At 41.5% G+C, this 14,092-nt stretch overlaps 1 protein-coding gene across 2 annotated transcripts; it reads left to right on the top strand.

Moving 5' to 3' along the window:
• The first annotated feature begins 1,393 nt into the window (after nucleotides 1-1,393).
• On the top strand, nucleotides 1,394-9,374 carry syn1 (synapsin I). Of its 2 annotated transcripts, none has more exons than XM_044027058.1 (15): nucleotides 1,394-1,573; nucleotides 2,272-2,573; nucleotides 2,843-3,320; nucleotides 4,046-4,103; nucleotides 4,617-4,708; nucleotides 4,805-4,961; nucleotides 5,048-5,137; nucleotides 5,462-5,524; nucleotides 5,612-5,754; nucleotides 6,670-6,744; nucleotides 6,823-6,925; nucleotides 7,003-7,152; nucleotides 7,367-7,436; nucleotides 7,566-8,070; nucleotides 9,129-9,374. In XM_044027058.1, the coding sequence occupies exons 3-15, from the start codon at nucleotides 2,971-2,973 to the stop codon at nucleotides 9,262-9,264; spliced, it is 1,992 nt and encodes a 663-aa protein (XP_043882993.1). In that variant the 5' UTR covers nucleotides 1,394-1,573; nucleotides 2,272-2,573; nucleotides 2,843-2,970; the 3' UTR covers nucleotides 9,265-9,374. The 2 variants fall into 2 exon arrangements, with proteins under 2 accessions (XP_043882993.1, XP_043882994.1); XM_044027059.1 differs by having other exon boundaries at nucleotides 9,167-9,252.
• Nucleotides 9,375-14,092: the final 4,718 nt, after the last annotated feature.

Genomic DNA, 14,092 nt, shown 5'->3' on the forward strand with positions numbered 1-14,092 from the left:
AAGAAAGATAAAAGAAAAAATAGCTAGTTTACTGTATAAACTGCACAGACTGACAACATAATATTACACTGTATACAGTATTTTTTTCATTAGTATGTTGAAAAACACGTTTGCCGACAGACGGATTCCAAAGATTTTTGCCATTTTTAAAATGCAAGGAATTTGGCTTTAAAATGAATGACGTCTGACTAACCAGTCCATAATGTCTCTGCCCCTCAAATGTTTACTTATATATAAGTAAAAAAAGTTATCCATTAATATACATATACACACAATATATAAGTATATACATTCAATGAACTACTGTATAATATAGTGCTGATGCCCCATTTTCTTTATTTTTTTAAAGTAGAGACTGTCTGTTTTGAAATGTTTTGATGTTTGTTTGAATTCACATTAAATAATACACCGTTCCCCCGGCTAAATCAGCGCTAATGTTGGAACGTATACTGGGAAGATGCTTTTAGTGTTTAGTGTACGGCCTCCATGAATAAATCATGTCGGACGTTCAGTATAATATGTGCAGCAGGGAGCTGTTTAAAGTCTGACCACGTATTACACTTAATGTATAGGATGATGTAGATGTGGAAAAACAAGTTTGCCTCGAAGCAAATGTAGAAATATTATTATTTATATGTGTCGGACAAAAACTGTTACCTGTCAATCATTTCTCTGCCAATACAAAGTTTCAATAGCTACAATTTGACAATATTTTCTGAAATATTTGTGTATTAAAAAATAAATAAATCCTTTTTTGACTCCACGGGAAATAGAATTCCTGGGTTAAATCTACCGTGCACTGATCATAATGCCTGCAAAATGTCTAATATATATATATATGTATACATATACATATATATATGTATATATATATATATATATATATATATATATATATGTGTGTGTGTATGTAATAAATAATGTCATTTAATGTTGAAGGCTGTGATAATTACAAGCCAATGTCTTATTGTTATTGTTTTACTCTATCTCGTTATCCAAACTCTCCAAATACTCTTTATATCATCACGTTTAATTTCTTATTTTTCTTGTTCCAGATAAACTAACGCTATAATCTGCAAGTGTGTCCATTGTAGTCCCAGAAACGTTTTCTCCCACAGTCTGAGACTCCCTGAGCTCCATGTGGTTTCTTGTGTCTGTGCCGCATGGGCGGTGTGTCACCAACAGATGGCGCAGCCCACACAGTCGTTACTGACTGTACTGGAAAAGTAACACTCAGCCAGTGTGTGTGTGTGTGTGTGTGTGTGTGTGTGTGTGTGTGTGTGTGTGTGTGTGTGTGTGTGTGTGTGTGTGCGTGTGTGTGTGTGTGTGTGTGTGTGTGTGTGTGTGTGTGTGTGTGTGTGTGTGTGTGTGTGTGTCAGCGGCCCCGAAAAAAAAAGCCAGACAGAAAGCAAGTGTGCCACTGCGGATCCACTGGACCCAGCAGGGCGCATCAGCAGCAGTAGCAGCATCATCCTAACCCTGCAGAGTCAACAGCAGGCTGAGATCTGACGCCCCTGTCGCCCTGCTCTCATCAGCACCACCCAGTAACATCCACGCTCACAGCTGCGTCAAGGTACACACATGCAGGCAAAACAAGACCGGAAGTGTGGGAAATTTATATTAGCCATAAAAGTCACACATGCATTAATGTTCTGGATTTGAAAAATCAAAACATAAAAAATAAAACTTAATTCAAATGTATTTTGTTTAACTAAATCAGAGGTCTCAAACAAATAATGTCATATGGTCCACTCGTATGCTTTTTCATTATTAGATATGTTTTGCCTCATAAATACATTTTTATTGTGAATTATATATCACCCCATGTCAAAAGAAACGCTTTTATTTTGAAATGTTGTGAAATGTCCTCACAAATATTCAATATAATGCAGGAATATCAACTTAAAAGTAAATTTTTCCCCCAAAAAAATTTGCTTTTCAATGGCCTGATTTGAGTTTGAGGGCCCTGATCTAAATCCTGAAAAAAGAGAATAATGAAGTAGACTAATTGCACTATATTTAACTCTCTCTCTATATATATGACTTTAAAATTAGACCTGGGCAATAATAATTCATTAATTCAGTCATTATATACAGTTTGAATATTGCTATATAATTTTCGTTTGACTGGATGATAACATATTAAGTTAATTTTCTTCAACTTCCAGCATGCAGTGATTTTAAACTTTTATTTTATCGTGATCACATTTTGGGGAAAATCGGAATTTAACTCTACTTTTTAAACGTTTATTTTGAAAATATTGCCGGAAGTCTTCGTGCGCACACCGGCTGCTTTGACGCCGTGTTGCGGGCCAGCTTCCCTCAGGATGACTGGGAGTGACGCAGGGCGGACGCAAAACAGCAGGAGCTGGAGGGGGGAAGAGCGGGTCTGTGAGGCAGGAAGGAGCGGAGCTTTAGTTCCACAGATGTCTGCGCTGCACACCGGACATGACAATCACACACATGCGGGCATCTTCACCGTGAGACGCGACAACGATCATTAGAATCGTTCCAATAAGAAGGGAAATATCATCTGCACATCCTCGGGGCGGATCAGGGTGGACGCACTCCAGGTACTTAAGGCTCCATCGCGCCTTCTTTGACTCACTTGTTCCTTTTTATTATTATCATTATTATTATTATTATTGTTAATGTTATTATTAATAATAATAATAATAGTAAAATAATCTGTTCAATTTGAATGTGAAGATTTTCACTTGGCGTGGACAGATTTCCCTGCTGTGTGCAGGAGGCTGTGTGATGATTTCCACGTCACGATGTCTTACTCCACTGGTTTCAGTCGTGTGAATGTAATCAATAACACGAGGCTGTTTCTCTGCAGGTGACATTGGTGTCGCTGTGTGTTCGTGGAGAGAGTGAAACGTGTTTTTTTCTCCACCCCTCCTCGCTGAACACCAAGTTGTGAGCCGCATTCAGTGGGAGGATATTTGAAGGCCCCAAGTCTCCACCATGAACTACCTTCGCCGTCGACTCTCGGACAGCAATTTCATGTCCAACCTGCCCAATGGCTACATGGGCGATCTTCAGCGGCCCGACCCCGCGCAGCAAAGCCCCGCAGTGTCTCCAGGGCCGACAGAGAGGCGCCAGTCCACCAGTCAGCAGCAGCAGCAGCAGCCGCCGCCGCCGCAGCAGCAGCAGCAGTCTGCAGGTGCAGGCTCCGGCTTCTTCTCATCCATATCCAATGCTGTCAAACAGACCACAGCCGCTGCGGCTGCGACCTTATCCGAGGCTGCGGACCGGGCAGGAGTCTCCAGCAGTGCCAAGATCCTCCTGGTCATCGATGACCAGCAGACCGACTGGTAAGATGTGTGCCAGGTTCCGTGGCCGTAAGTCCAGAAGGTCATATGACTCACGTGACGCGTGGCGTGAACCTCAGAGCGCAAACTGCATGAGCGCGTGCCGTGCCATGGCAAAGGCGCAACAGAGCGAGAAAGAGAGAGAGAGAGAGAGAGAGAAGCCATTTTCGTTTGACGATTTGTGACGAATTCATCTGCATCGTGCCAGTGAGATGCCAAAGCAGTGGTTATGGCCCAGTGATGATGCAGGCGTTTCCTAATGAAGAGCACGTCAGGCTTTTAAAATCTTACCCACATAGTGAAATAATGACACTCTGTGTCTATTTGTGCACGTTTAAGGTGATAAAGCTCAGAAATGTGCAAATACATCACACTGTACAGCGCAGGAAAGGTGCATATGCTCTTCTAAATGCAGCTCTGTTCACCAGGAAGATGATAATGGTGGATAATGACTGCTTCATTTAGTGCTACACTGGTTCCAGATATGTCTGACACTGATACTGATATCACATCCTTCAGGAGGCGGAGCAGCAGATGATGTTATATCAGTCAAATACAGTCCTTTAAGACTTTAATCTTAAACATAAAGACGTGTTGTTTTATCAGCTTATTCTTACAGATACCAGCGAAAGAATGAATGTATTCCTCCGATATTAGCATGTTTTATTTACCTGGTGCTTTGAAATGCTGGACCAAAATAACAGCCGCGCTCCTCGTTTCACTTTCAGGGTGAAGGTCTTCCGAGGAAGAAAGGTCCACGGTGAATTTGACATCAAGGTGGAACAGGTAGGTTTTAAAAATGAAGAGAAAGAACGCTCTTCTGCAAATTCTCCCATCATTTATTAGCATTTCAGTCGTTTCCCTCAGTATATCAACATCTGGCTGTGAACGGCACATAAATCACCACTGGAACACCACAGAGAGCTCTTAGCATGATAGCTTTCCCAGCTCACTAATGCACGAGTATTGACATGGGAGGAGACTCCTCCTCCTCCTCATTCATTCATTCCCACACTGAAGTGCTCTCATCACCTCATACAAAGGTAAATCAGAGTTGTGGAAGTGTGATGTGATCGTACCTCTGCTTATAAATAACGTAACAGAATATATTAAGAGTATTTATTAACAGCGCTCGCGTCAGCAGGAATTAAGTTAAAATCCACGCGGCAGCGCTGTGAGTTTTTAATATCTTTTCTCTGCTCATACTTGTTTCTGTCGCACTGGCGTCGTGATTAATTGTCGCCTCGCTGTTCGAGGAGAACATGCGTCGGGTTGCTGACCTTGCTCCCGTCCTTTCAGGCTGAATTCTCTGAAATCAACCTGGTGGCAAACGCCACTGGCTCCTACAACGTGGACATGGACGCGATCAGGAATGGACACAAGGTCACGAAGTAAGTCCTGTGTTTAATGTTAGTGTTAAGTGTTATTTACGGGTTTGCTTCTCTGGGATGTCAGCGGGATATTTCCTCACGTTTTTCCCGTCCCAGGTCCTTTAAGCCGGACTTTGTGCTGATCAGACAACACGCCTTCAGCATGGACAAGAACGGGGACCACCGGAACATCGTGATCGGGCTGCAGTACGCCGGACTGCCGAGCGTCAACTCTCTGCACTCCGTCTACAACTTCTGTGACAAACCGTGGGTGGTGAGTACCATGTCGTTCATTCACTGCACATGAAAGACGCAAAGAGCAGCTGTTTGACTGTCCGTCTCGTCTCGTCTCGTCTCCAGTTTGCTCAGATGTCTCGAGTGTGTAAGCAGGTGGGCCCAGAGGAGTTCCCTCTGATTGAGCAGGTTTACTATCCAAACCACAAGGAAATGGTGAGTTCCCTTCCGTCCATGCGCTCTCCTCCTCCCCCTCTTTCCACTTCCACTCTCATGGGTGTGTCTCCATGGTGAGCGGCCCTCACGCGTCATCCGTGTCCATGCCTGTTAGGACGGTAAATCACCTCCATGTCAATATTCCATCCCGTGAAGCAGCTGAGACCAAATGTAAATGACAGTGTTTTGTTTTGTGCGTCGTCAGTTGCAGGCTGATGTGATTCAGTATTATCTGCAGAAACAGGAGAATGGTTTCATTCCAGTTAATGATCATAGTACTGTGTTGAAATGGACTGTGAATCCCTGATAATGCTCCTGTTACAGATCACCTCCCCTCGCTTCCCCGTTGTGATAAAGATGGGCCACGCTCACTCGGGAATGGGAAAGGTAATTCCGGGTTACGCTCCGCGTCCGCGTCCTTTCAGTATGAACGTTGGTGCAAATGTGCAAATGTTTCTGTCGCTTTCTCTAAAGGTGAAAGTGGACAATCAGTACGACTTTCAGGATATCGCCAGCGTCGTGGCACTGACCAAGACTTACGCCACGTCGGAGCCGTTCATCGACGCAAAATACGACGTGCGCATCCAGAAAATCGGCAACAACTACAAGGCTTACATGTGAGTCTGAGAGCTGGGCCTCAGCTCTGTGCCGCACACACTGACTGATGCAGGCAGTTGGCGCATGTGTGTGTGACCTATTTAGTCTTTGTGATCGGCCGTAAATGCACAGTGAAAATGCACAGGATGAGGCAGGAAGTACCTATATATAGTATGTATATATATATATATATATATATACATATATGTGTATATACATATACATATATGTGTATATATACATATACACATATGTATATATATATACACATGTACATATATACACATATATGTATATGTGTTTATATGTATATGTGTATATATGTATATATACATATATATGTGTATATATATGTATATACACACACACGTATATATATATATACACATATACATATATGTATATATATATACACATGTACATATATACACATATATGTATATGTGTATATATGTATATATACATATATATGTGTATATATATGTATATACACACACACGTATATATATATATATATACATATACACATATACATATATGTATATATAAAAAGGTAAGACCATACATGATTTTCAATTTTAATTAAAAAAATAAAAATAAATAAAGAGAGAGAGTAAAATAAATAAAATAATAATAAACATTATTTAGTTTTTCTTGCTATCATATTGTTGGACAGTATGGAATTGATTAAAGCAGAATTAAAAGCTTTTTAAAACAACTAAATGTTTCAATTAAGGTCAAAATTGAAAATCTAAGCTTCTATTTTAGGTCGATATATATATTTGTACAATCTCACTCCAGAGCAGTCAGCGCCTCCGCAGGCGTGAACCTCACCGCACGTCACTGTCTCCACACGTAGCTCCACAAACACCTGCCAAAGAACACTATATAATGAGATCAGGTCATGTGAAGTGAATCTGCGTTGCCCTCCACAGGAGAACATCCATCTCTGGCAACTGGAAAACCAACACTGGCTCATCCATGCTGGAGCAGGTGGCCATGTCAGACAAGTAAGAAGCGAGACGAGACTGTGAATGACGCGCCTCGCGTTGCTGTTACATTACAGCTCTGTTGAACGTGTATCGCAGGTACAGAATGTGGGTGGACTCCTGTGCGGACATCTTTGGAGGCTTGGACATCTGTGCCGTGGAGGCTCTGCACGGTAAAGACGGCATGGATTACATCATCGAGGTACGAGGAGGCAGCGTGGGGCAATATCACGGGGAACGAGGGGAAAATCCACTGAATCTGTCCGTGTTTTCTTTAAGGTCGACGACTGCTCCATGCCACTGATTGGAGACCAGCAGGACGAGGACCGGGTTCAGATCGCTGAGCTGGTCGTCAGTAAGATGAACCAGACCGTTCAACGCACTCCCAGCTCTTCCACAGTCCGTGCCATGGCGGGACAGCCGGCACAGGTGCACAGAGACTCACATACTTGCACATTTACACACATATAAATGTAACATCATAAGTTACATCTCATCTCAAGGTGGATTTTTTTACGTTATCTTTATGGGAGACATGGACGCTGATTCCTGGGATTATAACTGAGACGGTCAAATATTCCCTGTGTAATTAAAATCCTCTCTAGTTTGATAATGATTTACTTTTTTATGAACTGTTTTGTAGAAAGCAGTGTCTCCTCAGCCTGTTTCTCAGCCCAGAGTCCCACAGGCTCAGCCACGGCCTTCACCTCAGGGTAAGAACTGCCAAGATAATATTAAATTGAAATGCTTTTAACTTTATCAACCATTTAGTTTTTCCAGTGTAAGGTAAGAACTAAAGAAAGAACTTGAGTGTGGTTTCTGCTCTTTTGTTTTTTTCTTAGGTGGTCCTCAGCAAAGCCCTCCATCTCAGCAGCGCCCGTCTCCTCAGGGCCAGCCCCCTGTACAGGCCCAGCAGTCGGCTGCCAACCCTCCCGCAGGTGAACCCAGTGCCCAGGCGAAGGGTAACCAAGGACCTGCGGCCCAACCACGGCCACAAGGTGCGGGAGCTTCTCCGGGTCAGAGACCTTCTTCTGGACAGGGCTCGCCTCAGCGGAGTCACGGAGGCTCCCCCCAAGCTCAACGGCAACAGTCCGTCGGCCAGAAACCTCCCGGCGGCCCACAGCAGAGGCCCGCCCAGCCCCCGAGGCAGCAGTCACAGGGGGGGGCGCAGCAACAGAGGGCGCCCGGGCAGCAGGGTCGTCCTGGAGGGGCCACCACCCAGCAGCCACGACCTGCTGCTCAGAGCCAGGGGCCGCCGGGAGGACGACCCCCACTGCAGCAGAAGCCTCAGCCGCCACAGAAGCCCAGTCAGGACAGCCCGGCTATGGGCGGCTCTCCACAACTAAAGTGAGTAAACATATAGATATATATGTATATATACTGTACATATATATATATATATATATATATCCTCAATTACAGTTTCCTCTTATTTTTCCTTATGTGACCTTACAGCTGACCATGACCAAATATCCCCTTTACTGTTTTGCCTGCACTCAGATACATCATGCATGGGGAAACTGATCCATCTGAATGTGCATGATGTATCAGTAATTATTATATTATTATTTAAGTCCTTAAACATCATCACATGATAACATTGTTTAGATTGTCTGGAGATGCATTTGAACATAAAGTTTGCAAACACGTAATCTGCCACAATCCCTGTTCCTCTTTATGTATATATATATATATATATACATATATATACCTTTACATGATTATGTATATATGTATTTGATATGGCTGCTTTTATATTTGGTTAAGCTGATTTTTCCTAAATACACGACACATTTGAATTAAATAGCTAAACTTGAATAATTGCATTATAAAGCTGAATTTTAATCATTTACATTTGAATTTGTTTAATTTAAATCATTGCATTGGACAAATTCTCTATATTTTCACACTCAGTTCTCGCAATTTCAATTTCAATTGACTGTGACAGACATCCAGGTACTAGTGAAGAGCAATCGAGCGCAGATACACAGGTCTCCTCTCCGGCGAGTCAAATGAAATAACACAAATTCAAATATAAATGATTCAAATTCAGTTTCTGGTGGCGCATATTTCAGCCCCATACACATAATCCTGATTATAGAAGTGACATCTGTGCTCCTCTTAAAACGACCGACCATCAATCCTTGATTTAAAAACATAAATCACTTCAAAAGTCTTCTCTATTCATATCATATCAAATCGCTTTGAAATGATATAAGGTAACCATGGAGACGGAATGCGCTTTGATCATCTTTTTACCAAGCCTTTCTTATCCTTTCTTTCTTTCTTTCTTTCGCTCTCTCTCTCTCAGTCTTGCCACGCACCAGTCTTTTCATCCCATGGGTTTGCTGCATGACTTTAATAGCCTCTCCCTCTCCTCTATTGCCATTTTCCTCTCTTTATAGCAAGTCCCAGTCTCTTACCAATACCTTCAACATTCCAGAAACCCCAGCGCCACGAGCCAGCCTTAGCCAGGACGAGGTGAAGGCCGAAACCATACGCAACCTACGTAAATCTTTTGCCAGTCTCTTCTCAGACTGAGACGGCGTAATATGGTCCCTCCCTCTCCCTCTCCCCCGCCCCCACCTTCCTCCTCCTCCTCAAACTGACAGAAAGCTGGACAGGCAAACTGAAGGACAGACACCTTCTACCCCCCCAACAAACAAGGACCAACAGGATGCCGCCTCCAATTCAATGTACATTGACCCAGATATGAAAGATGTACACTTTGACACCCACTGCCTAAGTCTTTTAAAATAGAATAGATAGAATACAAATTCAAGTTTAGGCAACTGATGTCGGAAACATTCCTCGTTTCACCTCAAGTAAGTCGTCATTGTGACACAAAACACACACACAAAAAGAGTCCTGTATATGCATGAAGACGCGCACAATTAAGCAAGAAATCAACACAACGCTGCTTCCACTTTCTCGTCCGTGCCGTAAAGTCATTGTGGTCTTTATGTTTAAACTTTGGTTGGCCTACATATCGATCAGATGAGTTAAGGGACCGTATTAAAGTTATTCATGTTGGGGGGTGGAGTGTTATTTTAACACCTTTAAACGTGTCGAGGTCAAACAATAAAATGGCTTTAAATACTTTTACTGTCGGAAAAAAACGTTAAAAAACGCCCATCTGCGTTTGTCAAACCCTGGAAATGATGTTGTTTTTGTCCACAAACCAAAATATAAAAAATGTTGCCATGATTTCTTTGTTCTATGAAGCAAAGAAATTAAGAAAATATTCACATTTAAGAAGCGGAAACGATCGGAAATCTTTTTTTAATCATGAAAAAAGCTTGGTTATCATTCAGCTCTAACATCATCACACAGTAGAAAACACATGAAAATAGCCTCTGACGTCATGTCTTACGAAGACCGCCCCCCTTTTTTCCACATTCTGCACTAGTAATAATTTTTGTACAGTCCCTAACTGGGCACAGCTGCACGCACGCACGCACGCACACACACACACACACTCTTCCTGTATTAGCTTACGCTAGCTCTGTCGTAGCTGCATGTCAACAGGAGGCAACACTGGCGCTTGTAACTGTGTTGCCACGCGTTAGTCGAGTTAGTTAGTCGCGTAGCCCTCGTCGGTGTTCGTCGTGAGTATGTCGTCCCGGTTTCTTTTCGCGGTTTGAAAAAATAAAAAAGAAGAAAAGACCCAAACACTCTCCAGCCTTTGAGTGCGCGAGGGTCTTCCGTTGCATTTCCGCTGTGGCTGTTAATGGACAACTGAAAGAAAAGCATGCATTTAAATGAGGTGGACGTTTGTTTGTTTTTGTTGTTTTATTTTTGTGATTTTTGGAAAATGCATTTGCACAGTATATCGCAACATTATACTTGAACACGGTGACACAGGCTGATGTGTGTGTGTGTGTGAAGGTTGGGACTGTTTTCAGGAATGTGCATCGTATTTCCTTTTGACTTTCCTTTCCAATCAAAAGCAATGACACTAGGAGAACTACTGCACAGTCATATGGTGCAGAACACTGTCAGGCCTCGCTCCGACACATACGCAGCCAAGGAATGTTTTCTGCACATCATCACTCTGAGAATCTGAGCTGTTGTGAAAACATGGGTCTGTTTCCAGGCACTGAAAACGTCTTCCAGAGCAAGTGTGTTTCATTCGAATGTTGATGTAGTATGGCAATATCCACCCTTTTCTTCTTTTTTTTTTTTACCCAATAGCCAGAAGAATAGATGAGTCCTGGTTCCCCTGCAGATTCTCCACACGGCCTGTGTTTATCAGCCTTTTTCTGTGTAGCAACAGTGACCCCTTGTGCTCGGTGGTGCGTAAATGTCTGAATGTCGTTCAGTGAAACCAAATAGATGTTGTACAGAGCTCCGAGTGATGCGGATCGTCCTCTTTATGCTTGTCAATGACTGTGTTGAGCTTTTGATTTCAAGGTTCGTCTCAGCGACCGCACACATGCTTCTGTGAGGCATGACTCTGTGTATTTTTAAATGCATTCGTAATGTTTGCCTTATTTTCAACGTTTTACAGATTGTCAGAGGACACTGCCAGCAGCAGATGTTCTAACACTCGGTGTGTCATTTTAGAAAATGGGCCGTCCCTATTAGCAGCTACGGAAGAGGTTTAGGGCCACAGCAGGAAAAACTCAGAATTCTGAGTTCAAAGTGAAAAAGTGAGAAATTCTGAGTCAAAATTCTGAGAATAAAGAGTTTAAAGTCAGAATTCTGACTTAGAATTCTGAGAATAAAGAGTTTAATGTCAGAATTCTGACTATTCTCAGGATTCTGACTTAGAATTCTGAGAATAAAGAGTTTAAAGTCAGAATTCTGACTTTATTCTCAGAATTCTAAGTCAGAATTCTGGGAATAAAGAGTTTAAAGTCAGAATTCTGACTTTATTCTCAGAATTCTAAGTCAGAATTCTAGGAATAAAGAATTTAAGGTCAGGATTCTGACTTAGAATTCTGAGAATAAAGAGTTTAAAGTCAGAATTCTGACTTTATTCTCAGAATTCTAAGTCAGAATTCTGGGAATAAAGAGTTTAAGGTCAGAATTCTGACTTACAATTCTGACCTTAAACTCAGAAATTCTGGGAATAAAGAGTTTAAGGTCAGAATTCTGACTTACAATTCTGACCATAAACTCAGAATTCTGAGTATAAAGTCAGAATTCTGAGAAAGAAAGTCTGAATTCTGAGTTTAAAGTCAGAATTCTGAGTTTAAAGTCAGAATTCTGTGAATAAAGAGTTTAAACTCCAAACCCAAATATATGTTCCTGTATGGTCCTATTCCTCTTCCGTAAGCATGGGTGGTTAAGTATGAAAATGTTATATTTTGTCACACATCTGCTGCGACTGACATGACGTCACTGTAAAAAAAGGACTTTATTTTATTTATGTTTTTGATATTATTCCCAGATATTTGACATTTTTCACGGTGGATCTATTTGACTGTGAATGTAATCATATTTTTGGTCACAGTTTTTTTTTTATATATATATATATTGTTTTCCAAATGCAGCGTATAATCATTGTGGTGAGATGATGACAAAGTCCTTGCAGATTTGAAGTGATTGTCAGTCGACGCCTGCAAGATTTAAAAAAAACAAAAAACATACATGCAAGAGCAAAAATGAAAGAGGCTGAGGTTATTTTTTTTTTTTTGTCAATCATGAAAATAAAATAAGATATTGCATAACGCAAGTCACGGTGGGCTATTAAATTAAATGAAATTAAATAAGTGTAAAAGAATATTAGATGTTATATGCAATGTAACTATATCATGTGAAGATGAGTGTGTTCTTAAAACATGCACATGTCTAATAAAGACTACTGACATGACTGCTGCTTGTTATTGTTGGTGCAATATTAACATTTTAGGTTGAAGATGAAGCTAAAATGAACCTTTTGTTGGTTTTCTTTGCTTTATGTGAGTCCAAAATACTACTTTTCACACTGAAACACTAAAAAATGATAACGTTAGACTCATAATTGTGCTGTTTTACACTAACTGCTTACATATGTGACCACAAGGTGGCGTTGGCCTGCAGTCACATAAATCATTTCACACAAGTGTGGTGAGCACAGAATTTGATGTCACTGTCTATTCTATTATGGTTACATCATAACTATTTATTATTAAGAGTCACAAGGATTTTGAGTGTATTGAATTTGAGGAACGTTCTATTCATAATTCTTCTGCCACGTTGAAAAGGCAAAGAGAGTTCATTTAAATGGACAAATGAACGTACTGTAGGGCTCCGTCTTCACGCCGTTTATCACAGAGTCTTTTCTACCTTGAATAATGACCTAATTCATGCTTTTTTAAAGGGAAAACTCCCCGTGTTATGCTCCAGTATATTCCAGACTTTCATTAGTTTGGTCGGATGTGAATGCAGCAGCTGCAGCTGACACAGGCCGACAGTGTCATTCCGCTCCGGAATGACTGATTCATTGTTTTGTCCAAACAACCAGAGCTGCACGGGAAAAAAAACAATGAAATTAAGATATTTCATCATCCATCTATACACCACACCTTTAACTAAAACAAAAGATGGATTTTAACATCATTATTTATTGTTTTTTCTTTTTTTTAAACTCTTTTAAAAGCCTGTTTCCATCTCAAGGAGACAGATCCTTTGTCATCAGAGTCCCAACTCACTGTAATTGGACCGTTTATTCTAATTTTTATCTCGCTTCTCGTTTGTTCCATCCAGTGTTGTTCTTTTTATTGGCTTTCACTATGTTGAGATTGTCTTGATGTCAGAGGGCGTGATGATGAGTGGCGTACTGTTACCTGTACCATCCATCCATTTTCTACCGCTTTCTTTTTTCACGCAGAAAGGCCCTTCGGGGTCGAACCCCGGCCTTCTTGCTGCAAAGGCTAGCTCGCTAACCACTACACTGACCGCATGGCCGCTGTTACGTGTCATAATAGCAAAAAAACCTGCTCCTATTATTCATTTCATTTCATTTTGATTTCGTTTTAGACACTAGTTACTATACAGTAACAGCATTTCTTCTTTCCCTGGCACAACTGGGAGTTTTTCATCTTCATGTAACCAAAATAAATGAGCAACGCGCTCTAAACTCAGACAAAACATTTTTTGCAGTGCGCTTCCGTAGCGAGATGTGCACACCTTTCTCTAACTTCTATGCAGGCCACAACTACAGGATTCAAGGATGCTGCTGTTCAAAGGGGGAGGGGGCACACGCTTGACTTTCACTGAGCCGGGATATTTCTAGTGCTGCTGACCCATTTAAACAGCAGCAAGCACAGGTACAGTGCGGCATCCAGATACACGGTGCTACTAATCATCATCATCGTTTCATCTAATCAACTCGTTCTTTGTAGTCAAAAGGGATTTTATTTGCTTAGGCCTCAGACCAAGC

This window comes from Solea senegalensis, linkage group LG5 (genome assembly GCF_019176455.1).
Source record: "Solea senegalensis isolate Sse05_10M linkage group LG5, IFAPA_SoseM_1, whole genome shotgun sequence".
In the NCBI taxonomy this organism is placed as follows: Eukaryota; Metazoa; Chordata; class Actinopteri; order Pleuronectiformes; family Soleidae; genus Solea; species Solea senegalensis.

Coding starts and splice junctions, on each gene's coding strand:
- syn1 (XM_044027058.1), top strand. CDS start 2,971: ATGAACTACCTTCGCCGTCGACTCTCGGACAGCAATTTCATGTCCAAC. Junction 6,745..6,822: donor CAGGTGGCCATGTCAGACAA/GTAAGAAGCGAG, acceptor CGTGTATCGCAG/GTACAGAATGTGGGTGGACT. Junction 7,153..7,366: donor TGGCGGGACAGCCGGCACAG/GTGCACAGAGAC, acceptor ACTGTTTTGTAG/AAAGCAGTGTCTCCTCAGCC.